Source organism: Cyphellophora attinorum (genome assembly GCF_001299255.1).
Source record: "Cyphellophora attinorum strain CBS 131958 chromosome Unknown Contig1, whole genome shotgun sequence".
NCBI lineage: Eukaryota > Fungi > Ascomycota > Eurotiomycetes > Chaetothyriales > Cyphellophoraceae > Cyphellophora > Cyphellophora attinorum.
This window is the reverse complement of record NW_017253229.1, coordinates 350529-377291: the sequence shown is the minus strand read 5'-3', so window position 1 is coordinate 377291 and position 26763 is coordinate 350529. Positions and strand designations below refer to the sequence as shown.

General features: G+C 53.8%; 8 protein-coding genes across 8 annotated transcripts; 4 read left to right on the top strand and 4 right to left on the bottom strand.

The window, feature by feature from the left end:
• Positions 1-476: 476 nt before the first annotated feature.
• On the top strand, positions 477-1025 carry AB675_372 (uncharacterized protein; the record flags this gene model as incomplete). The annotated part of the gene is made up of 1 exon (XM_018143807.1): positions 477-1025. The coding sequence occupies one exon, from the start codon at positions 477-479 to the stop codon at positions 1023-1025; it is 549 nt and encodes a 182-aa protein (XP_018005859.1).
• Positions 1026-1187: 162 nt separating this feature from the next.
• On the bottom strand, positions 1188-3271 carry AB675_371 (uncharacterized protein; the record flags this gene model as incomplete). Its single annotated transcript, XM_018143796.1, has 2 exons — positions 1188-2346; positions 2436-3271. 2 exons carry the CDS (start codon positions 3269-3271, stop codon positions 1188-1190), a joined length of 1995 nt encoding a protein of 664 aa, XP_018005583.1.
• An 815-nt stretch (positions 3272-4086) lies between these two features.
• Positions 4087-6057, bottom strand: AB675_370 (uncharacterized protein; the record flags this gene model as incomplete). The annotated part of the gene is made up of 1 exon (XM_018143785.1): positions 4087-6057. The coding sequence occupies one exon, from the start codon at positions 6055-6057 to the stop codon at positions 4087-4089; it is 1971 nt and encodes a 656-aa protein (XP_018006038.1).
• Positions 6058-7078: 1021 nt separating this feature from the next.
• Positions 7079-7670, top strand: AB675_369 (uncharacterized protein; the record flags this gene model as incomplete). The annotated part of the gene is made up of 2 exons (XM_018143774.1): positions 7079-7240; positions 7296-7670. The coding sequence occupies 2 exons, from the start codon at positions 7079-7081 to the stop codon at positions 7668-7670; spliced, it is 537 nt and encodes a 178-aa protein (XP_018005891.1).
• A 149-nt stretch (positions 7671-7819) lies between these two features.
• AB675_368 (uncharacterized protein) lies at positions 7820-8482 on the bottom strand (the record flags this gene model as incomplete). Its single annotated transcript, XM_018143763.1, has 1 exon — positions 7820-8482. The coding sequence occupies one exon, from the start codon at positions 8480-8482 to the stop codon at positions 7820-7822; it is 663 nt and encodes a 220-aa protein (XP_018005782.1).
• Positions 8483-9167: 685 nt separating this feature from the next.
• On the bottom strand, positions 9168-11285 carry AB675_367 (Phosphoinositide phosphatase SAC1; the record flags this gene model as incomplete). Its single annotated transcript, XM_018143752.1, has 1 exon — positions 9168-11285. One exon carries the CDS (start codon positions 11283-11285, stop codon positions 9168-9170), a length of 2118 nt encoding a protein of 705 aa, XP_018005799.1.
• Positions 11286-11748: 463 nt separating this feature from the next.
• On the top strand, positions 11749-12504 carry AB675_366 (GTP-binding protein ypt5; the record flags this gene model as incomplete). Its single annotated transcript, XM_018143741.1, has 3 exons — positions 11749-11838; positions 11892-12110; positions 12160-12504. 3 exons carry the CDS (start codon positions 11749-11751, stop codon positions 12502-12504), a joined length of 654 nt encoding a protein of 217 aa, XP_018005701.1.
• A 1101-nt stretch (positions 12505-13605) lies between these two features.
• On the top strand, positions 13606-15039 carry AB675_365 (Zinc-type alcohol dehydrogenase-like protein; the record flags this gene model as incomplete). Its single annotated transcript, XM_018143730.1, has 5 exons — positions 13606-13631; positions 13685-14273; positions 14348-14728; positions 14793-14862; positions 14924-15039. 5 exons carry the CDS (start codon positions 13606-13608, stop codon positions 15037-15039), a joined length of 1182 nt encoding a protein of 393 aa, XP_018005606.1.
• Between the last annotated feature and the right edge of the window lie 11724 nt (positions 15040-26763).

Below are 26763 nucleotides of genomic sequence, written 5' to 3'. Positions count from 1 at the left end.
GTGCATAGGTACATACTTTGCGCCGGATTGATGTTGTTCCAGGGGTCTACTCTGGCTGCGGGGTTTGGCTAAAGGCCGTGGAATTTTAGGTTCGTGTCCGAAAGACTGATTCGATATCGTTCAGATTGAGGGATGAGGTAATGTTCGATGTGCGCAACCTCGAGTATGAGTTGAGCAAGTGAGGTAGGTGTGTGCGCGTGCACGTGTAGGGTAAGGTAGGTGGCGATGTAGCATGGACACCGGGTACTCACCTCGTACGCGTATATATATGTAGGTCGTGTCTGCCATCAACCAGCCATGTCTTCACGGCATCGAAACATCTCGATACATGGTCACCGCCCCGTCTTTGAGCATAACGCATCAGAAGTCGCACACAAGTCAGCGACCCATATCGAAAGCACAACAACCAGATCAACCGCAACAACCAGACTCATCAGAACAGATCATCCCTAGGTTTCCCAGCTTCGCTTAAAAAGATGGCAACCCAAAACACACCTCGCGCCAAAGCCCTCACCCTAATCTCAACCTTCCGCGCTCTCGACTCCCAGACGCTGGTCGTTCTCCTCCATGAGAAATGTGTCTGGACCATGTTCCCCACCTCATTGGGCTTCCCACCCCAGACCCGCGACCAGCAGGTCTCCCGCCTGGGCGAGATGTACTCCAGCGGCATCCTCGCCTCCTTCCCTGTGGAGCCGCTGGAAGTCATCGAGAGCGTGACACAGGATGGGAAAGCAATGGTCAGCGTGCGCTGCGATGGGGGGATCGTGTTGAGTGAGCGGACCAGAGCCCTACTCGCAGAAGACAAAGAAGGTGCTCAACTGCTAAGTGGAAGGAACGCGGACAGCAAAGCTGGCAGAGTAGATGTTCGGAACGAGTGGCATTTCACGTTCTTCTTCGACAGCAGCCCGGAACAGGATGGCGGAGGCAAGATTGAGCGGGTGTGGGAGTTTCTGGACGGGGAGGCGACGCAGCATTTGGTCAAGGTTTTGGGGAGGGCAACGACCTTGGTGCAGGGTGGGGACTGAGGATCTAGAAGGAATTATAGATGTCAAGGAGCGTTCAGACAGTGGATATCTCACCCATGTGGTCGTTGTTCTATCTCGTGAAGTCGTTCAAGTCGTGTATGCGTCCTCGCGCTCGCGCAGCCGTTTCGTAATCCGTGTATGGGTACATATCCCAATGCGTCATCAACTACCCCCTTCGCTGTCTGCTCCACGCATGCTTCCCTTCGACCGCCAGCTGCCAAAGCTCGACCAAGCACCGTCGGCGCCGTCGTCTACCCTCTCACTTTGCTCAGCCGCAATCTCCATCGCCATGTCCGCCCTCTTACTGGCCGGGGCGAACGTCCTCACACTGAACCAGAACGCCACCACCAGGACCAACAACGGTGCAGCGGCAACAAAATACCACTTGATACTAGGATCTCCTTTGTTGAACGTATCGACATTCATCCCGAAGAACCCGCTCAGTGCCGTTAGAGGTAGGAAGATGAACGTGATCCAGCTCAATCGCCATAGCGAAGCATTTAACTCCAGCGACTGGCGGGAGTCTCGGATCGTCACGGATTTGTACATCAAGTCCATCATGCGATCCATCGGCTGGACGTAGTCAACGTCGATCGCTTCGGAAAGGTCGGTGAGGGTAGCGAGGGTCGGGTCCAGCCACTCGTCGTCATCATCTTCGGAGTCGAAGCGCTCTGCGAAGGTTCGGAAGTCATCCTGCACATCCTCGATCAGGCTAGTGTGGCGGTTGAGGAGTTTCAGGATCTCGTGCAAGCGTTGAGACATCGCCCAAATCTCGCGAGCACGGCTAGGATCTGAGGGCTGGGAGAAGATGTGGTCCTCTAATTCGGCATGAGGTTCGTGGAGGAGGTGAACCTGTTGATGCCATAGGCGTTGGATGCCTTCGGTGATTTGCAGCACGATATCCTGAGTCACTTTGATGATTGCGGTGGACAGATCCGGAGCGCTGATGTTGTCCAGTGACAATAGAGCAGCTGCCATGCTCAGCACGTCATTGGTGTTTGTGCCGGAATACCTTGCTATGAGTATCGTGGGACATGATGCAAAGGCCGGCAGAGAGTCATTAGCTGCTGCTGTGGGTGCCAAACGAAATGCTCGCGCGCCTGCTGCAGTGACTGTTGTGGCCGTTCTCTGCATATACACAGCCACTCGTTGACGATGGCTGCTTTCGGTGAGCTGGACTCCGGCCGCTGGCCTGCGCTTGTTCTGTGCTGAAGGAGCCACGGCGAGTATTTTGCCGAAATCCAGCCCGAACGCGCTGCAGATGAGGTTTCTACCTGCGTCATACGAGGGCCGCCACTTGACAGCCTTGCCAGCGGCCCGTCTAGACGTTGTGGTCATTTGCATCCAGCTGAGTAGCTTTTCTCATTGCTCTCAACGCCCGCACTGTTGATTCCAAAGTCTCGAACCAACATGTTGACGGCCTCTTCGTTGTTGCAGGAGTACATGACTCGAAGGTCGCACGCAGCCTTCGTGGTATTCAGATACGCTTTCAGACTTCCTGCTCGATCGAACGGCTTGAGTGTTGAACTAGCCAGAACCTGATTTTCGTATCTGTATTCAAGCACATACAATCGGCTAGACTCTTCGGGCGGACCATTGACGTGGTGTAGCACTGCACTTGCGTGAGCAGTCGGGAGAGTTGCAGCAAAGCCTAGTCCATTCGCAACTCCATAACGAAGCACGTCCTTGCCCAGAAGTTGTCGATATATCCTGGTGAAGACGTTCTGACTTTGCTTGGCTTCTGACACGACTCGCTGTAGCTCGATCTGAGCGAGCTCTGCATCGCGACCCCCCAGAAGCTTTGTCGCTTTGGTGGAATGTTGTCGCTCTGGATCCGGCTTCAACATGTCAAGGTCGGGCTCCTCAAAAGGCTTTTCAAATGCTCCTGGCACGCGGACGATGTTTTGCGACTCCGTTGCACGTCTTGCGCTCCATCGGTCACCTGGATGATTGCTTCCCAAATTGACCTTTTGAGGACGATGCTCAGAGTGGTGCTCTTCCAGAGGGCCAAGATCGGTCGTTGCTCTTTTCAAAGGAGGACCGCCCTCGATTTTCTGCCCTATCACGTAGTTGTCAAACAGCGTTGGCGAGGAGGCGTCAGTCATACGCGGATACCGCTCAGCTAGTCGGCCCTGCTCAAGCTGCAACGACAAAGAAGCCTGTCGGGCATAGCGTGCGTTGGCGGCAGACGACTTCCTGCGTTTGTACCCCGATGGGATTGCTATTGAGCCTCGTCTGGAGTCCATGATGGCGAGGACACGACAACTACCGTAAATGCTCAGCACATCGCTTCAGGTGATAGAGCAGAACTTGTTGGTCAGTCAAAATCCGCAGAAGCCAAGCATCGCGACCTCGCCCGGTGCGTGCGATGACCTTGCCGCACAGGCCATGGTGATCGTCGAGGACAGCGACATGACCTGGGAGACCTCGTCTACAAATGTCCCGCGACGCGGTCTAGCCTCTGGTGAATAAAGGTCTCGGCTGCAGGTTTATGCATAGACCTTCATCCAGATCTCCGGGTCAGGCCAATCAGATCACGTGGCGGCAAGTGTGGCTTGCTCTTCTACGCAAAGAATACGAAGTGCGTTCCGGAGGCTCTGCCACTGCAAGCTACCTCACGTAACGTGATTCGTGGCTGCATGTCATAACCAAGTGCTTTCAAATCGACGACGCAATACCTATATTGGTAGGACACGTCGAGGGAAGGAGACCTGAATGCGCTGACCGAACACATCCAAAGTCTCAGGCAGCTCCAACAATTCAGGAAGGCACTGGTCCGGTGCAAGCCATTTCGTTGCGCCTGCACTGACGGTAGCTGTACAGAGGTGGCAAATGTACTTGATCGGCCATAGGGAAGCTACACTGGCACGCGTTAGCCGCCATACTCGGATCCACAGTTGCTTGCTTTGACTACCTGTTGAACATCGACCATCGAAAACAGAACGCTCCCATGGCTTGACATCTAATCCTCAGCAAAGACGCCCACTGGGTGCTCGGATGCGAACTGCAAGACTCAGTAGAGGAATCAATCGGTGGGCCCGCTTCGCCTGGCACATCACGCCTACACCAAAAGACCAGAGCCTTCTGACTCGGCATCGGACACAATCCTTCTTTCCACATCAGGCACTGTCTGTGATTCGGCATTGCAGGGACCGTCACCGACTTCATTGTCGAGTTCATCACTGAGTCCATCGGCAAAACCATGGCCGAGTTCATCGGTAATTTGATTGATGAGCTCAGTGCTCACTTCGTTCCTGACCTCATTGTCGAAGTCACCCCAATCGATACTCCCAATAAAGTGCGCTTGCCAGTATTCCTCTGGAACCTGAACAGTCGTGATAAGATTGAGATGGCTTCCAATGCATTCACCGAGAACCAAGCCTGAGGGAGCCACGTGGTTCCAGTACCAGTCGAGAACTATCGAGTCGATCTCTTCCGACATTCTGTCCGTTGAAGTGTGCAATCCGTCGTACGGGTTGAGGCGCTGTTCTTCCTGTACTATTCGGGCCAAGATAATGGACCTCGCGGCTTTAGCAAATCGTATGAAGCGTAGCGTGTGCTCTTTGTCCGGGCCTTCATAGTTCGGACTCACAGACACCAACGCAGCAGCTCCCGGAAAGAGGACATCGTAGGCATGGCGCCAGTAATGGCTTGAATCCTGGTTCTTGGGTTCTCTTTCATCGAGTCTGAGGGCCTCGCTGAGCTGAGCTGTGATTCGATCTGGATAAAGTGGTGGATCCAAAGTCTCACATCGTGGTGGTCTGATATGCGCATGTAACTGTGACTCTGCAGGGAAGGCTTCACAGCAGTTGACGCAGTAGTATTTGGGCAGGCAATGGTTTCGCTGCATGTGCTGTTTGAGCCCAGCCACGTTCGTAAAGCGGACTTTGGCGCAGGCGTGGTACTTCTCATCATCCGAATCAGGTCCAAAGTACTTGCAGTCAAATTTGTGAAATGGGCAGGCCAACAAGGGCGGCGCTGAGCTTTCTTGGCGCCGTTTCTGGTCTGTCTTTCGCTTTTTGGGGGACCCATCGTCATTTGATGCCTCCGAATCATCATCGCGGCTCTGAGTGCTCTTCCTTTTCGAAGCTGGCTGAGGCTGCTTCTTCCCACCTCTGGGCTGTCCCGAAGCGCAGGATCCGCCAGTTGCCTGGCTTTGTTGAGCGCCATAGCGGGTGGCAACGCTTGCAAACGCGGAGGCGATGACTTTGCCAGCCACGTAGGCTATTCGAGCAGCCGTGGGATCTGTCAACCCATCGTACTGGGTCCATTCCGACGAGATAGATTCATCTGAAGAGGAAGCCCGATTTTCTGCAGATTTGGGCCGGCAGGCGAGTTGTGCACCGTCGTTGAAAACTGCATTGTTGTCCAATAAAGTAGAGTCCAATTCTCCACCAAGCTGGGTGAAGCCTGATGCGCCCCAGTATACCCTCGGTAGCGTCCTGTCTATGCACTTCTCTTTCGCATTGTAACACCCCAAGCATGGTCTCGAGTCTGTGCACCTCTCCCTCAGACGCTGGCATCGCAAGCACGCCCCAATGTCACGAACTTTGTTTGCCATACGGCGCTCTTCTTGCGTCAGTGGCCCAACTCGCTTGGCTCGGCCAGAGCTAGGCTTGATTCCCACATTGGGCGCCTGTATGGCACTGCTTGGGCGGAGTTGACCAACGGACCGTGCTGCAGCTTTGCTTTGAGGAAGTGGACTGACTTTCTCAGATTGGAAGTCGTCGGAAGAGTTGGCAGCTCTCTTATGTGTGCTGTCACTTTCCCTGGCGAAGTGTTCCCCTTGACTGGTGGATGCTAAACGCATCCGATATTCTCGCATTCGATGTTCTCCCCCCAATTCAACTCGCAAGCGTTCCACTTGACGTTCCAATTGATCCTTAAGCAACGCATTGTCCTGACCTGCGGCTTCACCTGCTTTCCTAAGCTCATCAATCTCTGTCTCCAGGTCCGTGATGTGCTGCTCTTTGTGCTCACGAAACGCACGCTGAGCAGCGTTGTTTTGGGCTTTGCGCCCGGCGACAGACATAGTTTCCAAAGGATTCCAGAACGCTGAAGCCTACACAATCACAAGGCCCCCAGTCATTAGCTAAGTTCTGTCTCCCGTGTGACCAGAGTCCTTGCGTAGGCTTCGCACGGTGAAAAGGGTGTAAAGTTACCTTCTGCATTGCCATATTTTCCAACTTGGTCTGCTCTTGAAGCGCATTGTACTCGTCCAGCATGGTTACAAATTGCTTAGCATTGTCGCTGTTCGAGGTTGGCAGCTTTTCTCCCTCAGCCTCGAGCCTGGCCTGATTGGCGACAGCTGTCGGACCTGTCAATCGACTGTCTCCCTCAGAGCCCTGCATTATATTCCGGCTACAACGAACAAGCTCTACCAGCTTCCTTCGAATCTCTGGGTGACAATTTGAAACGGAGTGGGAGGATCCTCGCTGATGAAGTCCCTCTGATGTCGTTCGCGGTCGGATACATCCTCAGAGTAAATGTGAGGAGCTCTCGGTCTCTGGCGGTCTTTAAAGGTCACGAGGTTATCGTGGAAGCCTGGCACTGTGGACGTTCCAGCGTAATCCACAGTTGTGTATAACCCAGCCCAACGTCCCAGAATTGCCTCGTCGGATCGGAAATACTTGACACCGAGCCTAGACCCTTTCGAAAGCCACCGCGCTTGCGTCATGTGTGTCGCTATCTTCCACGCCGCAATTCACAGTTGTAAGTTAGCCTCGAGGCGTCAGACAGCTGTGATGTAGGCCGTCTTCCTGGCAGTAGCGAGTCAGCGTAAGGAAGACACACACACACAAATGTGGATAATGCGACACAAGATCGTGAGCTGGCAAGTATGGCACGCTTTGTATAGTCCGATGATTCCATCGCTAGCTTTGCGCGTGATATAAAGCTCATGCGAACCGTGTCAGGCAAAATGCAGTCTCATAACACTTCTCAACCGCAGACCAGCCATCAGATAACATCGGACACCTGCGTCAAACATGCAATCACTCGATATAGCCAACGTCAGAGTGATATTCAACAGGACCAGGACCCTCAGTGGCGACATGGCCACGACCCAGGTCGCGTCGACAGAGACGTCACCATGCTTACTTGCGCGTCTGATGAAACTTTATCTGCCCCAACGGCTCGCCTGGAACGTCCTCTTTAAGCTCTGCTTGATCCTCACAAGCCGAGAAGTCGTGGTCGGCACGGTTGACGCAGCTTCGGTAAGTTCGCACCTTCTTGACTGAAGCCAAGACCATAATCTGACGACTATCGCAGACATTCGCACCTGATCTGGAGACCTCGGCGGCTTTCCAGACGGTCTACTTCCAGAGATTTGACGTGGATCCGTTCCTGACCGCCGTTCTACACGACCAGAACCTCAGTCTAGCATCAAAGCCGTTCGTAGAGCTCTACCCGTTCGTGTGTCGGTTCGCAAACCAGTCTCCGCCCGAGAGAATGCTCGCAATAAGCACCAGCTTCAGCAATCGCGGAAGCTTCACAATGATGGCATGCATCATGGCAGCTGCAATGGTCGTCGGTGTTGTCTGTGGCGTACTTTATGGTCTTGAGACAGGTTTGAATGTATTTGTGGCGGTCACGGGATCAACTGCCGTGTTCCAGGGCTGTTTGTTCTTGATCAGCAGAACGTAAGATGGACTGCGGGCGATTTTATGGACAGCTGAGTTGTTTCATCCGCAACCTTTTTGTGTCCAGGACGGCTGGATTGTTGCGTTGGGTCGATGAAGCGGGAGGCTGTGTGTTTAGCCTTCCACGGCGCCGGAGCTAGTAACAGGTGCTTTCTACAATTGCAGCTTCCGCACCAAGGCTCTCTTGAATGGAGTTTTCCGGACCTTGTCGACAGACTCCGGCAGTATGTCCTCACCGGTGAAATCAAAATTCTTAGGCTCGACCCAGTTCCCCTGGACGTATCGCCAAAGTGTCAAACCCAAAGCAGTCCCAGTATATGTACCTCTCCCGTCCGGCAAGTCCGGAAAAGTTTTCTCTTGTACAAACGGGCGCTTTGAAACAAGATGGCTTCGGCCCTCTCGTGCCGCGTCCCATCTCTTCAGCTCCGTGAGTGCCTCCTCGACAACCTCCTGCCGTGGCTCTTTGTTTATGACAGTCCAGTGCAGTCGGATATTGCCCCGATCCTGATCACTCAAGAAATCGAACCAGTCCGCCTTGAGCTTTTCATGGATATCTCCGGTTGCCGAGCGCATACCGGTCCTATCCGAGTCCGTTCTTCGCGGATGGTGGTGACATTTCACAGCGACTCCTGTGGTTTTCAACTTGAACGGCCATCCAGTTCTTATACTGTACGGCGCCTGGTTGCTGGCAACATCGTTGAGGGACGGGATGATCTTGCCTGAGAGATGGACCTGAGGTAGGCTGTGAAAGAGCATGAGATGGGCGGGCAGCTTGTTGAGATGCTCAGGGAAGTACTTCTTGCGCCAGGCGTCCATTGTAGCTTGGAGCCCGTCGGACACGCGTAGAGTTAGGACATAGCATGGTTCCTCGCGCCAATTTTCAACTCGAGGCGCGTAGCGGCGCCGAGTAGGTTTGCCGGACGATGTGCGATCCCGGGCGTCGAGCGACCTTCCAGGAAAGAGGTCGTGCGTCTCTTCCGCTCGAGATGGTCCACTACTGAATAGCCTGCAACATCGCCGAGGCTGAATATGACGCAACGTGCGCCATGGTATTCGTCGTAGCATGGTGATATGAGTGATCAAAAGATTGTGGAGCCGATGAAATAATGCGTAGACAAGCTGTAATATTGATACACGACCACAAATGGAATGAAAAAGACAAATATCTGAGACGGTGACGCGTAAACAAGCTGTGTTATTGATACATGAACACGGATGAAATGAAAAGCACAAGTCTCTGAGACGGACATTCAATGAACGAGAAACGAATTGTGTTCAGTCGAGGGTGACTTGTGTGATGTGGAAGTGAAAGTTGATGATGATGATGATCGGAGCACGCAAGGTTCAAAGTCCAACGCGCCAAGACCAGCTACAGCGTCAAATTTGATGAATGCAACAACGGATGAAGCTACCTGCCGTGAACATTCGCAGTGCTGACGATGAGTTGGATCGATGTCATTATTCTATTCTCTAGTAGTCACAAAGTAGCCTGCTGTCTGATTTATTCTATCCTCTTCTTGCCCTCCTCCATAAATCCTACATTGCTTGTGCTCAGTTTCCTCGCTCTGCGATCGTGATCTTTCGGACTTGTGATGAATTGGCCGACGATCTTATCTTTGTGCGCTCGTGCTAAAGCGTCCGAATACCCTTCCGCTGCGAATTGAGGTGTGTTGAGCTTCGGCCAGTTGACATATAGCATACCGTTCGCAACAATGAACTGCAGAGCCCACCCTGCGATGACAACGCATATGAGTATGAACAGTCGGAGGGGCCAAACTGTAGATTCTGGCGCTCGTCGGGTGAGCATGGATATGAAAACGAAGAAGAGTGATCCAGCGAGCACATATGGTACTGCTTGAATCAGAAGTGGTCGGCGGTCAGCGAAGGTGAGCGATGAGCCAACACCAGATGTTGATGGCAAGTAGGTGCCCAGAAACAGGTCAAAACCATCTTGGCGTGGTCCGTCCAGGAAGTTGTTTTTGACATATCTTGTGATGGAGTTGTTGAGGTCTTGAGCCATACCAGCTCGTGTTCGATTGCCTGTTCGTGTGAAGTCGGTCTTCAGGGCACCCGTACCGGAGTAGGAGTTTGAGACCACATCCGCATTGTCCGCCCACATGTTCCGGAACAATGTTTCAAATTCACGGTCATCGCCAGCACGCTCTCCAGGGTTAAGAATGCCCGCATCTGTAAGTTGCTGGCTGATCGCCCATCGTCCAAGCATAGACTGAACGACGTTCGTTCGGTCCAGACAATCCATGCAATTTGTCCGAACAACAGAGCTTTGGCTCAGTCGTGTGTCCAGGGCGCCTGTGCTGTCACCAGGCATCTCAGCGCCCTTGAAGTACTGTCCTTTTCGAAGACCATCAATCAACTCATCCAGCAGCAGTTCGGCTCGGTGCCATTTGAGACCCTTCGTCTCGTTGTGGAAGTCAAAATAGACATAGTGTAAGCGGTCCATTCGCTGGTTGCCAGAGCCCTCGATATTCGTCATCTTCTCATTCGTCCGACTGTCGGACTCGGAAGTTTCGTCAGGTGAGCTGACAAGGATGCGAACCATCTGCTCGTATGCCTTCTTGACACGCTCTTCCCGACCACGCTGATTGACCAGGTTGACAAGATAATTCTCGCCGTATAGACGAACCTGTTCGTTGAAATGTTTCCGTGCTGCTTCTACGGCAGATTCGACTCCTCTGATCTGTAACTTTGGTGTGTAATGCAGGTCGTTGATCTCCGCCCAGAAGACCGGCACACTACCTCTGGTTTGCACGTACGACATGATCTGAGTTTCGTTGGTAGATCCGACGCCAATCTTGCCGTTCTGCGCAGCTTGACTGCTGGCGTATCCGGTAGGTGCGCCTGTCGGATCGTTCAAGATGACAATCTGTTCTGTCTCGTTGAAGTTGGAGACATGGCCATCCGCGTCGATGCCTCGCGAGAAGTATCGGGTACCACCTCTGTACCTAGAGCGTCTTGTGATAAGGGCAAAGGTGAACGGGGTACCCTTGACTTTAGCTGGAGTGACGCGCAACATTCCGAACATGACAGGCAGAATATATGGGTCGACTCCGAGGTGTGGACCGCTCTTCATGCTGCCGCCCTCGCCCATCCGAAAGTCGATGAGATCGGTCTGAATAAAGCGGTTCCAGAAGAATCGGTCATCGCAGCGCTTCCAAAGTGGGTCTGACAGATTTGACTGTGCCTGCCGCTGAAAGCTGTTGGTCACATCGAGTGAGTAAGAGAAGAACATCGGTCCGGTCAACTGAGTCTTCAGGTAGGCAATGTACTTGTCCTCGTCTGGATCGTGGACTGGTCGTTCTCGGAGTGACAAGAACTCTGTGGCAACAACTTTGTACAGCATATGGCCTCGAAGTCTCCCCATAGTCTGCGCCTTGGTGATGACAATAATGTACTTGTCGAGTTTCAGCTTGATAATGCCCAAGATACCTGCGATGCTGGAGACTCGCTTGCTACCGAGCAGAGCGCCATTGTTGAGTCTGATGTCGCCTGACGGTCGCTCAATGACCAGCGTCGGTGCTGAGGGTGTGGATGGTGATGTGAAAGCATAGTGCGACGCTGAGGCGTGGACATTGATGTCCCGGAAGGGCAGAGTAGCCATGCTGGCGGTGCTTGGTGAGTGATAGTGATTGGTGATGCTCAAACCATGCCGCAAAGGGCTCAGATATCTAGAATGACGCCTGAACACCCGCTACTGTGTCCTCTGCATCAAGGAAGTCTACAAAGACGAAAGCACTCGGTGAAGATGGTGAAAGAGTGATTCCATGATTATCTCACATGTGGTCTTCCTGGCTGCGGCGAAGCAGCTGCGTCATTTCTTGGCATTGCGTCTCAACGTGACCCGATGCATCCACCCTCCATCAACTACACGCTATCTATCACTGCTCACCACAGACACCACCCAGCTTGTCCAACCCTATCATCAGTCGTGTCGCTGAGCCCAAGTTGATCATTCTTCCATTTGGCGGCCCTCCGAAAGACCCAAGGCCACACAGAGCGCCACTACTGCAGACCGAACACGCTCCCCCGAAACTTTCCAAGGCATCCGCGATCCCGTCCTCAGTATGGCTGCTCGTCCGGCAGGTCGCGCGGGCCCAGGCGGTCGCTTCGCACAATTCAAGCTTGTTCTCTTGGGTGAATCGGCCGTAGGAAAGGTGCGCTCTTCTCTCCTGCTGGATTCTTTGTTGCATGCTGATTCTTGCCGCAGAGCTCGTTAGTCTTACGGTTCGTCAAGGACCAATTCGACGACTACCGGGAGTCCACAATCGGCGCTGCCTTCCTTACCCAGACGATCGCGCTCGATGACACCACGACCGTCAAGTTCGAAATCTGGGATACAGCTGGGCAAGAGAGATATAAATCATTGGCCCCCATGTACTACCGAAACGCCAATTGCGCCGTCGTTGTCTACGATATCACACAAGCAGTAAGGTTCCCAACTCCAGGTCGACGAACTCGGCGACTAACATACACAGTCCTCACTAGACAAGGCGAAGTCATGGGTCAAAGAACTCCAGCGCCAGGCTAGCGAGAACATCGTCATCGCTCTGGCCGGCAACAAGATCGATATGGTCAACGACAACCCCGATAAGCGCGCGATCCAGACCGCCGACGCCGAGGCGTATGCCAAAGAAGCCGGACTCCTGTTCTTCGAAACCTCCGCCAAGACATCCACTAACGTGAAGGAACTCTTCACGGCGATCGCAAAGAAATTGCCTCTTGACCAAGCCGGACCACGGAATTTGCGGGCAAATACCCGGCCAGGTGTCGATCTGCGGCCGGAGGCTACTCAACAAGGCGCTGGTGGCTGTCAATGCTGAGTACGGGGAAAGTATCGCGGCAGATCGAAGCATTCTGCGGGACCGTCTTTCTATGTCATATCATTTCCAGCAGGCGTCACTTGGGGCAGGATATCCTGGAGTCGCTGGTGATCGAAGGGGAGTCATGTGCTGGCAACGGCGACGAAGAAGGAGGCGGTGGCCGGCTCCATGTCTCGGATCTACTAACACTGGTATCGTCCTGATGAGGGCGGAGACAGACTGACGGTCTATAGCCTTCACAAGCATTAATGATTAGAAGTCTTGAAAGCGGACATTTACATTCTCCATACCGACTACTGACCTGTCGAACATCGGCCATTTTCTCTTGGATCGTCAACTATCTCTCTTTTGATTGTTGGCTGCCGGCTAGGTCGTGCTGCCCACCGCCATAATCATGATGCAGTAGCCCGCAAAGGCATGAACGCGTCTTGGGTTTTGAGCCGCACGAAGCTTGGTTGGCTCGGCCGACAGTCGTGGTACAGACTGTTTCGTGTTACGTAGCCGGCATGCAGAGGTGAGATGAACTTATACTTGATCTGCGATACATGTTATAGCTCATGCATAGCACAATCACCGAACATGGAACAGCCTTCTACCAAGCAGAAGTCTGCTAGACGTGTGCATGGATCTTGGCGCCTAATGCACGTCTCACCGTCCTGTGCTTGAGCCACGAGCCGAATTCCGAAGGTTAATCCACAGAGTTTCGTGTATGCACTGCATCGACCGCTTGCCCTATCTACATGGGCTGCCAAGGACTTTGAAGTCTGAATGCCATTTCAACCCGTCCTGCCGTCTACGACCCTGAAAGACTGTGACATAGCTGCTTCTCTCTCCGCCGGGGACTTACTTCCGCGGTTTTTACAGCCGTCGACATGCAGAAGCTGGTATGTTCATCACTTGGGAACTACAATTCCTTAATTGTGTCGAATCATCGTGACGGAAGATGCTGCCGGAAAAGCATTCCATGAATTGTACTACATATGTCACGAACATGCTACTCTTCCTCACGACACTCGTGTGAAGCGTTGAGCTCTCAAGAATCAAGAACGCAAGTCTAGTTTACGACAAACCGCCTCTCGAAATCATTCCCATCTCACCACAATGGCAGATTCAACGAAGGTCCCAGCGTCAGATCCCCCCTTAGCTCCGCACTCCCGTCCCTGTATTGATAGCAGCGCAGTCCAGTCTATACGACAGAGTACAAGCCACACCCAACAGAGAAGATGAAAGCGGCTCAGTGGACAGGCACCAAATCCGTCAAGATCAACGAGGTTCCCAAACCCACCATCACCGCCCCTAAAGACGCCATTGTCCGCATAACGCATTGTTGCATCTGCGGCTCTGACCTGCATATGTACGGAGGTGAGATGAACATGGCGATGCAACCAGGGGACATCCTCGGCCACGAGGCGATCGGGTACATCGAGGAAGTTGGCCCCGAGGTCCAGAACTTTAAGGCTGGTGACCGCGCCATCATCCTGCCTGTCATCGCATGCGGTGAATGCTTTTACTGCCAGAACCAGCAGTACTCACTGTGTGACACAACCAACCCGTCAAAGGCCATGAGCGATCTGTACGGCCACCGCCTATCCGGCATCTTTGGCTACTCCCATCTCACAGGTGGCTATTCAGGCAACCAGGCCGAGTTCTGCCGCGTCCCCAACGCCGACATCGTACTCCTCCACTGTCCCGAGGACATGCCCGCCAAGAAAGCGCTCGCCCTCGCCGACGTCACCGACACCGCCTGGCACGGTGTCGAGCTCGCCGAGGTGAGTGCGGCGACGTCGTCGGCGTCTGGGGCTGCGGGCCCATCGGGCTCTCGATCCAAAAACTCTCCAAAGAGGTCCGTGGCGCGAAGAAAGTCTATGCGGTGGACAAGGACCCCCAGCGTTTGAAGATCGCCGAGTCACACGGCATGATTCCTGTAGACGCGTCGAAAGTCAAGCCCGATGAGTACATCCTGTCAGTCGAGCCGCGCGGGCTAGACCGCGGGATTGAAGCAAGCGGGTTCCGCGCCACGAACTCGGTCACGCATAAGCTTATGCGGGCGACTGGACTGGAAGGGGATAGTACGGACACCATCAGCGAGGTGATCAAGGCGACACGGAAAGGTGGGAATGTGGCGTTGATCGGAGACTTTTTCTTTCATACAAACATGTTCCCTATTGGCATGTTGATGGAGAAGACGATTACCCTGCGTGGTGGACAGCTCATGGCGCAGAAGGTATGTATATCGGTCATGTCCCTCTTGATGCTAAGACGCAGTCAGCTGATATCATTCATTGTAGTACTATCCGTACCTCTTGGATCTGGTCAAGGAAGGGAAATATGATCCTTCATTCGTGTTCACGAACGTCGGTAAGCAGGATGTTCCATATCCGACCTGGGATTAGATGGTGCTAATGGCCATTTCTTCTAGATGACTTTGAGAACATCCCACAGGAGTTTGACATGCAGTTCCACCAAAAGGTACCAGGAGGATTGAAGTCGATCATGGTTACGCCCTATGGCCGCGAGTTGAACCAGCCGTTATGAGTAACGGGGCCGTCATGGTCGATTCCATCCTTGCTATGTGTTGTGGTGCGTTCATTAGTCCTATACGTTGTTCCCGAAAAGGGGGAGCTCTTGTACCAATCTCAACATCGCAAAAACCGAATTCATCAAATACTTGGTACCGAGCCTGGTTTGTTGACAAGATCGGATTGGTCAAGGAGAGTTTCCAGGGGAGAGGGAAGAGAAGAGTAGATCTCACTTAATCACAAGGGAACAACAGCCGTTTGCCCTTCTCAGCCCCATGTACTCGAGTAGCCCCAGAGACGAAACTCATGACCTCAGATACTTGATTTCTCACTCATTCGATGAATAGACTACTCACTCGTGCTTAGCCCTGATTGTTCGCGAGGTCTCATGGCTCAAGGGAAGGCGCTTTACTGTCGTCTCTATCGGATATACACACTTCGTCGCCCAAGAGGGAACCAGTTACCGTGGGAAGTGTATAAACCGAGGAACGCGGAGTCTTTGACTGGAAGTGCGTCTCGTATTGTCGTAGCAGAGACGGGAACGTGACTTCTTGAGGAGCGACGTGATGCTCGGGGTTACGAGACTTTGTAGTTGACTGGACCAGAAACATGCTCGACGCGAACAATATCAGCCCGACCGATCTTGCGTTTCGAAACGCCTCACGGAACGGCAGGTGAAATAGTACTTGTCGAGGTACTCATTCTGCTTCAAGCAGACCCCACGATCATGGGAACCATCAGTATAAACCAGAGACCCAGTCTCCGTCGCATATTCCCCTAAGATAGCTTCCTCAAAGGCCAGGAAACAAGGACACGAAGCACAAAAGTTCATTTCTTTTCGTCTTGTTCGGGAACCAGCCACCGTAGCTCGATGTTGTCGATTAACCGAACCCACGTGATAATTCCTGTAGTGATACTCAAGCGTTACCACCATTGAACTTTTCCACCACAGTCTGCTGATACGAGCAGCAACCATTGAATTTATCTAAGTCATGCCAACTCTGGTGTCGGTATTGCAAGGAGACCGACATGGTTAGACCACATTGTGCGAGGTACGTAGGGCCCTTTTCTTCGTTGCTTCCGCAATTGCTTGCGTTGGCGGCGGGATCAGCCTCCTGGTCCATCGAGCTGCTATGTCTTGATCAATTGTGCCGTTGTGTTGTGCCCGCAAGTCTCCGAAGGGAGCAAATAGCTGTTCAGCGGTCACCGACTCTAGCTGTGCTCTCAGCCATTGGCGGGTGGGTTATTTTTGGAACTCAACTCAGAGCCGTCGTTTGATCCCGTCGACAGGTGACATAGTCGTCCCTTTCACAACGCCGCCACCCAACGTAGCTTTAAGATAGACCAAAGCAGAGCGCAGACCGTAGCATCTCCTTGAAGTCATTGGCCTCAAGTACTCTGCGGCGAGGTGAAAGTCGTGGGACATCCAAACCCGAAGCACACCAGCATGCGTGGCCAAAAAATTGGTTTGAGCTCGGGGTCGGAGATCTAGGAGACATAGGAATTGAGACTGAGCCGAGCTCCCATACAGCGCGGTCACCGGCGGACCGCGAGGTGCGGAAGGTCTTGGCCGTGCATGAGCGTGTGCAGCGGAGCAGCTGTACTGTCATCGGTCTGCAGTCCTTCACCGTAAACGTGCTATCCCGGCGCATAGAGCCCGAATACTGTTGCGAGATTTTGATGTCGAGCTTCCAGAGTCCCGGGGATGCCATTCCTGCCTGAAGGCACAGCTCGCCCAGCATAGCGTCATTGTGGCCTAGTCGTGGCCTTGTTCCGTTGGACCCAAAAATGACAAGACGTTGTCGATCAACAATGTATATATACACATGGTATCCCATCGTAAAGTTCTCGAAGCAGCCTCGGTTGAGAAATGTAATGGTGGCAGGCCACCACGTCATCTGGCTGAGCACGAACAACGACCTATGGTACCAATGATTCGGTTTCGCGATACGAAGTCTGTGCATCTCGTCACGAAGACCGCACGCGCCCTGCTGATGCCATTGTGCTTACGTTTCTGCCGCTTTGCGGAAGGTGCCGAGCATGAAGACGAATACTTCTGTCTTTGCAGTATCGAAGAGGGCAGCGAAACCACAAAAGTGCCTAGTGAATGACGTTGGCGGTCGTTTGGGGAGTGATCTGGTCTGAATGCGGCGCAGTCGCCGCTCGACGCCGGGGATCCTTCCAGAAGACGGCATCTCGGAGGATTTCAATAGGGACTTGTCTGCGAAAAAGTGTTATTGGGTCAACTAGACAACAGCCCGTCTCACAACTCCTCCAGCGGTCCCAGCGTGCAGACAACATGCCACTGGACCGGCTGAGGAAGACGAACACATTGTGGCAGGTTCTAGTCGTGAGCGCGTCAAGCGCGTTCGGACACACAGGCAACCACTTGTGACCTCCCACCAGATGACGTCTCCTGAATCGGCGGTATACACTTCGCCGTCCGAATCAACTTCGCCGCCAACGCGAGTCTTGCTTACTGGACGTGGCAATGTAGCGCGCAGCAGACTTGAAGGACTACAGCTTCTCGCAGCCCAGCCGTGCAACCATCTCCACGGTCCCAGAGTGAGAGCGTGCATACTCGCCTTCGAGTACGCTGTATCCAAAGGCAAGGCGGCCAGCGTGAGGGTCCCATTTCTGGTCTGAGCACGTGCCGGGACCAGACACGTTCTGAGCTTCCAGCCTCATCGCTCAATCCTTGTCCAATTGCGTCGGCTGACACGCCAGACCACAGCATGGCCACAGACCAAACCCGCGCATAAGGGCCTGTACATACAGGCTTGCAAGTACCTCCATCAGATGAGCGACTCCGTCTGAAATGAACAACAACGGTACCTTCTGCATCACTGAATGGTTCGCCAGCGCGTGAGGAACTGAGTACTTGGGTCCAGAGAAGCCAGAGGACGTCACAGAGCCATAAGTCCTCCCTCTTGGCCGCAAGAGCGGCCGAAGCCTCGTTTATAGCTCTAGCGCTAGCGTCTTCTTTGGCACCTTGAATGTCAGCCTAGGGAAGTCCTGTACGGCGGATTTTCGTGATGCATCGCAGCTCCGTTCGAGTTCTCTGGCGTGTGATTCCCGGAGAAGGCGAGGCAGTTCGCCTAACTGGTCTTTTTGAAGCGAGCACCGCATAGGGCATACATCGTCTGCTTCGAGCCGTTCGCGTCCGTAAACATCTTCTCGTCGTGGACGAGAATGAGATTATCTGGACCCAACAACTCACCCGTGAGTAGATGGCAGGTTGCAAGACGAGTCTCGCTGGCTGCGAGGTCGGCAAGGACTCGCGCCCGGCGTATTGGAGAGATTCTGCGTATTCTTCCGCCGTCAGGCCCCAATTGCCCGTACCATCTTAGTGATAGGCGGTATGAGAGCAGAGTCCCGTCCAGTCGACCGTGGACCATGGCAGAACCGTGTGGTTAGACCAGTGTGGTTCGTCAGCAGTCCAAGTCTAGGCCATCATACGTGACAGGTCGGTTTGGAATCTGCTCTTCATAGCCAGGCGTGAAAAGAGCGTACAGTGAAAGACTGGGATGGTAAAGAGTATATCTGACCGGTGGCAGCTCCTGATGAAGTGGATGTAAGACTTCCGGGGCCAGTCCTTGCGGTGTTGCTGGAACAAAAACGGAGACTCGTATATGCTTGAGCGTGGTTCCTCATAGCCCCGGGTGGAGCAGAAACCAACAGATCGCCGTGAAGCGTCCTCCCATAGGCATTTCCGTAGTGTTGATGGTGAAGTTCTTCCCCCCCACGAACTTTTGTGTACTGCGAAAGTTCCGACCCCGTACTCAAACGCTACTGATGGTTTGGTATACTGGTGTGGTACCGTTACAGGCCTTACGCCCGGCCAGCGTTCCGCGAAGTGGCTGTGAATGTCGTGTATCGTACACAGCCACAGCGGTACCTCGTTCTTCGTCATGCATCTCGCGATCTTCCCGTTTCGCTCTCGAAGCCGAGCTGGTTCGGCTTTTCGATTGTCTCACCGAGCTTCCAACCGAACACGGAAGCTTTGCTCGGTGCCGGCAGGCACCAGATGACGTGTACGAGCAGCAAACAGGTCGTGTAGGTTTGATCTCGTCGACGAGTACAGCGATCCCAGCTTGCCTTAGAGTCATCTTGTCGTACTTTATCTCGCAGAATGCTGGATACGTCGTTGCAGCAAGTTTCAATGTGCAGTCGAGTTGGACCAGCCTCATGACTGTAAGGAATGCACCTCGAGCGCTTGGCGAGCCGTTGTGAACTGTCGAACTAAGTACTTCGGCGACCTCGAAGTGAGCACGTGCATGCGCCCCGCAGACGTGATGTGTATGGCCCAGGCTGACGCAGCTCGCATATGGTGCTGCTAGAAGCCCGAAGCCCGTAGCATGACTGTGATGCCTACTAGCCTGGTTGGGGTAAGGAGCCAACGAATCTGCCAGTAGGAGTGTCGCAGCAATAGCGCGCTACCAGTCTAGGAATCGGTAGCCGTGTTGCCTCAAGCCCGAAGAGTCCGTAGGATCATTTGAAGAATGGGGACAACCTCTAGGTTTGTTCCTTCCCGCCCAATTACTAAGACGATCACACAATGGATGCCTGCATATGCCCCTTGAAAACGCATGACATAGCGCAAGGCAGCCCACGTGCGACCGCCACAACAGCATCCCGGTGCGTTGACCAAGGCCAGGCAGCCCGCGTCAAAGCTACCTTCTTGACGCTCCTCGTTATTCTGAGGTCATGATGACCCTGGGAGGGGCGAGCATAGGTCACTGTACCAGTGGATCGAAGCCCCATATGTCCCCTCCTCAACTGTGATGCGCAGTCAGGTCGGATTGGCTGAGATTCTCGCCGGTTGACCGTGTACGTCCGTACATACACGAAGCGTCGAGTGTGTTCGTCAAGTCTTGACTCCATAAGTGAGACCGACGGCCTCGGCCGCTTCGATACCACCAAGGAGGCATAGGGTGTCGTTTGATGTACTGCATTGTCTAACAATTCGCGCAAGCTGTGCGTAGTGATGAGATAGGCCAGCTTCAAGAATATCTGCGACGACTTCTTCTTCATTGAAAGAATGCGAAGACACGCTCTTCAAAATGCAAACAGAGCATATTTCGCAGCCGTTGTAGCATGATGCTCTTGGTGTCAAGGGCCGTAATTTTCGCCATAACGACGGTTGTTAGAGCTTGCAATGTCTGTTCGTGACTACCAGCAGAGGTCTCAACAAGCTCTTCATGGACCGACGTGATACTGCTTTCAAGGTGGAGCACATTCCTTAATGCGGAGCCATAGCGTGCTGATATTTTCTATCAGATCGTTCCGCTTGTTCTGTCAGCTGTCCCAGCCGTCCCAAACGTCGTGTTGATACCTGGAGAATTTTCTGATTCCTGCGTGGACCGAGTGGTGCGAATAGCAGGAGTCGAGCTACCTTCCCTTGTGGGTGAAGTGGCCAGCGATACTTTGCGGTTGGGACTTTCGAGATGTGTCCTGCTCGTCGTTGGGCGGAAGACAGGCGTAGACCTCTGCATTGGTACTGTGGATTGTCGACCCAGAACCACGGCGATCATGGAGTCAATTTGTGTATACGGCCCCATAGGTTGCAAGGACATATAGCAAGGCAGCCCGCGTGAGGCCTCTGTGTGCACATCTCTTGCATGGACCAGGGCAAGGCAGCTCGCGTGAAATATTGAGCGCATAGTTTAGCGCTGTCTTCAGTCCGAGCGGGAGATATAGCTCCAAGCTTCGCGTTAAACATTGAACATGTTCTGACACATTCCCACTGAAATTGTTCGTGCGGTTGGATTCGAGCCTCGTTCATGGCCGACGTGGTCATTTTGACACAGATGAAATGAGTCCGAGGCAGCGGAATAGGTCAGCACCGTCATCTGGAGCGGGACGAGAGACAGGAACCGGCGTGATGGTCTCTCCAATAACGACTCCGTATGATGTCGATCGCGAAATTCTACCAGCACACAAACTTCTGTGTACTGCGGAAGTTCCGACTGGCGCGAGATTGCGTAGGTCTGATACCTCTACGACAGCGGTTCCAGCTTCCTTCAGAGGTCTTTCCATGTATGAGGCCTGAGAACGCTGCATATGCCGTCACAGCAATTCGATTGGTGAATGGTCCCAGGCGGACTCGTATCGAGGTACAGGATCAGTGGGAGAGCCCGCCACCGTAAAGTGCTGTACAGGCGAGCTCGAGCGATACGTGAACACCGTGAAATTAACCTCAATGTCGTCGGGAACACGTAATGATACCTCATGAGTAGAGAAGAAGCGTCGCCCCAAACACCACGCCAACGATAGAGAGAGAACGTGTACACGGCCCGTGCCAGCTTCTGATTTGGGTCTCAGGCGAAGCCGCTCGTATGCACGTTGCTAGAACGCCAAAGGCCGTAGGACAGTTGTAGTGCTCCCCAGGATCGAAGTAATGAGTCCTCCAGCAGGGAATCCGTACGATGACGAGAGTATTGAATGTCTCGCCGAACGTATCGTTTGCGTCTCCTGCGGAAGTTCTTACCCAGCACGAGATAACTCGATCTGATTATCTAACGTCAGCGACTTCGATTTCTTTCAGAGTCATTCGTGTCACCGTAGACACGGAGAGAACGCAACGTATGTGTTCATAGCCAGTCGCGACTGTTATACCGCTTTACAGTGGCCCCGTCATCGTGGGGAGTACTTCGAGGGCACTCCTGCATCGTCGTGAAGCGTCCCTAAAAGCGAACACCACCATAATAATGGAGTGAGTGCGTGCATAAGCACACCAGGAGCCAAGTTGACCCGGTTGAGGACGCACGCGTAACGACGGGCTAGGATGCCCTTTCCCATGAAAGAGACGGTAACGATTGGGCCTTGATTGTCACAACGACGCCGCAGATGAGACGGGACGAGCAGCCACACAGTAGCCCTCCGCGATGAATCTGACAAGTAGGTAGTCGCGATACAGGTCGGACCTCCCAGGCGAGGCAGCCCTCGTACCGGGCTTCGATGAACGCGAGCCTTATACGGCATGTCCAGACCCGGACCGTAAGAGATGCCATTGTGAGTCGTTGAATCAAGCACCACGGCAATCATGGAGCGAGTGCGTGCATATCTCCCGTACCCAAATCTGAGCATTGGTCAAGGCGAAGCAGCCCTCGTGAGCCGTTCAGCGTGGGTTAACCTCAACGCCGACCGGAAGAGGCACTCAGTACTTCACCATCTTTACGGAGGTCGACACAGGCACCACGGCAGTCATGGAGTGAGTGCGTGCATGTGCTCCGTACGCAGCCTCTACCCTCGGTGAAGGCGAGGCAGCCCGTGTACTTCCATTGAAGTTGGACGTCGAAGCCCCACACCAGGCGAAAACCAACACAGGTAGGGATCGTATGGCGTATCGAGTGCCGGAGCGGAACGCGGAGCCAAGACAAGGCGTATGACCGAGCTGATCCGGGTTACGCAGCAGGTCGTATGCATATGGTATGATGGACCTGTAGCCATGGATTAGTCTGAAAGCAGATTATCCGCCAGCGACGTATTTGATGAAGATCCTCTCCAGTGCTGAATGCGCTGTGGTCGTCCAGGCAGCACCACGCGACCTCTCGAACAACGGTAGTAGCGTTTTCAAAAGTTGCATTTCCATGTCGTTACTGATAGATCGGGCAGGGCAATCAACATCCTCTTGATCGCAGGTAGTGAGGAAGAAGGCGGTGAAAGTCATACCCTGAACAACGGTCGGTGGGATCTGAGTACTGCGACCAGCATTAAAATCTACAGGCCGGATACTTTGAGGGCATAGAATCGTGAGAGATTCAATTATTGCTCGTACAATTGGGTACAGCATGGGCCTGATTGACAGGCGGACGAAGCCGCGGCAGGTCGTTGGAAACAGATGTCGATTTGGTGGCAGACCCCACGCCATGTGCAAAGTTCGCAGCGATGCTTATGCAGCAAGTCCAGACCATGAGCGGAACAAGAACCAAGCGACGAAGAGGCGTGTGAGCCATTGCACCTGGTTTCGCAGCAAGTCTCGCCGCGTATGCAGCAGAACAGACCGGCAACCATGACCGGTATGACGTTTTCCCAAGCGAGGCAGCCCGCATGAGTGGATTATGAGAGCCGAGCTCCGGGTCAGAGCTTTTGATATAGCAAGCCCAGATCTAGACCGGGACGAGTAGAGAAGGAACAAGGCGTGATCCTATAGTGATAGCTTGCCGCAGCAAATCGTCCGTGTAAGGCACGACGGATTTGGAGCCATGGAACATATGCATCCGGCCGCAGCGGCCCGAGTGGGTCTGTTTGCAACTTCGGTCAAGCTCTGCGACGATTGAATACAGATGCGAACAATGCTCGTAGTCCGAGTACAACGAGGGCCCAAGGGCTGCGTCGTATTTCCAAGCGAATCCGCTGTTGCCGCAGGTCATGCCAAGCGACCAAGGTGGACGCGCAGGCATGTCCTTACCTGGAATCAGGCGAGGTAGCCCTCGTGAGCTGTTACAATTTCAGACACCAGGCTCCGCGCCGGACGTATGACTGTTGGCCAAGATGCTCCTGCAGCATGTTCAGACCCGGGGCGTGACGAGCAGGGAATAGTCGTAGCGCACCTGTGAACTTGTCTGTTATCGCGGCAAGTCGTGCGTAGTTTGGAAGATACGACATCCAGCGATCGGCATTCATCGAGCTAGGCGCGGCAGTCCGCGTGACACGAACAAGAAGAGTGACGAGCAGCTTAAAGCTGAGTATCTCTGCTATGCATTTTGACTAGTGCGTCGACATTGGTCAAGGCCCGGGGCAGCTGAGGACTGATGCCAATGGCCTGATTTAAAGCACGACACGCTACCTGAACACAGATTGGCAGCTCTTTCGGTAGATCGAGGTGAACGTTTGGCCAGTTACGTATGACGTGTGGATCTCTGCACAGGTGATTGGCGACAGTGTGAAGATCGGAAGGAGAGAGGCGCAATGACCCTTTCAGCAACAGTCCCCGCCAGGCAAGGGGTAACGCATCTGCTGCTTGTAGATCCAGAACGGGATGAGGAGCCAAGAAGCGAGGCGTTTAGCCCCAAGACTTGACTGACGTCGCAGCAAGTCCTGCATGCCCAGCAGAACGAACCAGCAGCCGTGCCCGTGAAATCCAACCCGAGCGGCAGCCCTCGTAAGCCCAAAACCACACTGTGCAGCTCCGCACCAGCCATATCCTGATGGTATCAATGCTTGTACAGCATGGCCAGAGCCACCACCGGCGAGGAGCGGGAAGGGGTGAAGATTTAGTTGATCTGTTGGCGCAGCAAGTCCTGCCACGTATCCAGGCCGGACCGTCGGTCTTGATGGTGCTGATTTTGGACCAGGCGCGGCAGCCGGCGTGGGTCAACAATCTTGGAACGGGAGATTTCTGTGGCGGAACAACTGGTAACGAACCGTAGACTGTATATTGCAGCTCGTTCCAAGATCTGACATGCGTTCTCGCCTAATTCGAGCGTGCTAAGCATGTGAAGGAACCTTGTCTTACTGGCCAGTGCTGTTTGAGTAGACTCCGTGCGGGATCGATCATGCTCGCAAGCATTGCTTGTACAGCATATTGAGAACCGAAGGGGCACGAGGAGCCCGGTAAGGATACGGGCGTATACTCACAGCTAGCAAGTCGTGCCGCGTATCCTGGGCCGGTCGTTAGTTACGATTATCAAAATTGAACCAGGCGCGGTATCCCTCGTGTCATTGATTTGAAAGATGCTTCCGCTCGAGATGAGCAGGAACGCGAACAGCGCTTGTACACCACACTCAGGCCCGAGCCGGAACGAGATGCCAAGCGGCACAGCGTACGAAATCTGGCCGTTGTCGCAGCAAGTCGTGCCACACGGTGCAGGACGCACCGCCAGCCGTGACTAACCAAGATTGATTCGGGCGAAGCAGCCCGCGGGACGTGATCTTGACTCTGGATGACCAGCTTCAGACCAGGTGTATATGTAAGCAAATGATGCTTGTACCTTTGTCCAGCACCGAGCGTCACGCCAAGCCAAGCAACAAAGCGTACGTACAAGCTGACCTGTTGCTGCAGCAAGTCGTCCCATCTTCGTAAGGATGGACCGGCAACCGCGACCGCCCATGATTGGATTAGCCGAAGCAGCCCGCGTGAGGTGGGGCTGTTGCATGGTAGCCATTTTCTGCTCAGGTGTATCGTCGTCGAATTGATGCTTGTACAACACGTCCAGACCCGGAGCGTGTCGAAGAAACGAAAGGAGGGCCGCATAACGAAGCTGGTCCGTTGTCGCAGCAAATCGTGCGACCTTTGTGATCTCCACCGGCAGCCATGACGGCCCAGGACTGAACCAGGCGAGGCAGCCCGCGTGGACTGCTTGGGTCTGATGAGCAGCTCCGAACCAGGTGTGCAGTCATCACGTCCATGCGTCTACCGCCTATGCAGGACCCGAGCAGAGCGACGAGCCCAGGGACGAGGTGTTTTCGCCAAAGCTGATCTGTCGGCGCAGCAAGTCGTTGCAAATGTCGTTGTAGACGTATAGGCAGCATGATTGGTACGAATCGACCACGGTGAGAGAGCCCGCGCAGGCTTGACATGCGATGTTGAAGCTCCAAACCAGGTAAGTTCCACTTTGCTGGCTGAGGGCTCAGCCATGACGACACCGAGAGACCACCGGTAGTAGAGTTGATTGTCGACGTCGCAACGTGACGAGAAGAGGTATGATGACACCGAGCAAGGGAGACGGTCAACCATGCTAGACTGATGGACCCCGGTAGATGCAAGCCATGCTCATATGTCCGCACCCCGAGCGGACGGGAGGCGTGCGCTGTACTGGATAGTGGAACTACGCATGTTGCCGCAGCAAGTCGTGCAAGCTTTTCCGCTAGGTTTGCCAGCTATGACGGGTACACTTCTATCAATGCGAAGCAGCTCGCGTGATAAACTTGAAACGAGTCGCAGCTCCGCACCAGGCGTGCATTGAGCAGAATGATGTTCGTGGAACATGCTGATGACTGGAGCGGGACGAGGAGCGAAGGCGCAGGCGCATACGCAAGCTTCTGAATGGTTCTCGTAGTAAGGCCAATGCCAGCCAAGTCCGCACAGAAAGACAGCCATGGCGGGCATACATCGACCAAGGCGACGCAGCCCGCGTACCCGAACTTGCGTTTCGTGCGCAGGTCCGCATCAGAAGTGTATTCACACAAGCGCTCGCAGTGTTGTCACTCAGAGCGGAACGAGCAGACAGGACGCGAGTGAAGCGCTTGACATACAAAGTAGCCTGCTGATCTGTTGTCGCAGCAGGTCGTGCCTCGCACTCCGCACGATATGGCAACCAGAACGTAATGCTCTTTTTTCCAAGGTGAGTCAGCCTCGTGTGTTGACCCATGACTGGTAACCAGCTTCGCACCAGCGTCTTGTCTAAAAATAATGCACATCAGATATGTCCAGAGCCTTAGAGGAACGAGTATGGGACGGCTCTATGGTTGACGAAGCTGCATAAGTCGAGGCAGCAAGACGCGTAATCGTTGCGAAGACGTTGTCGACGGGAAGAGGCGTGGATCTCAGGTACGGACGGCCCAAGCACCAAGCCGACGATGGAGTGAGAGCGTGCATAGCCGCAGCCCAGAAGTGGTAGAGAGAAGGCCAGGCAGCCCGCGTATCGATGAACTAAGCAGCTCTTCAGCAGCTCTGCTCCAGATGCATGTCGATCCAAGTATTGCTTGTGTGACATGTCCAGACCCGTAGCGACACGTCGATACCAGAAAGAGGTGACCCAGCCGTGAGAGAGTTTGTCGTTGTTCTTGCATCAAT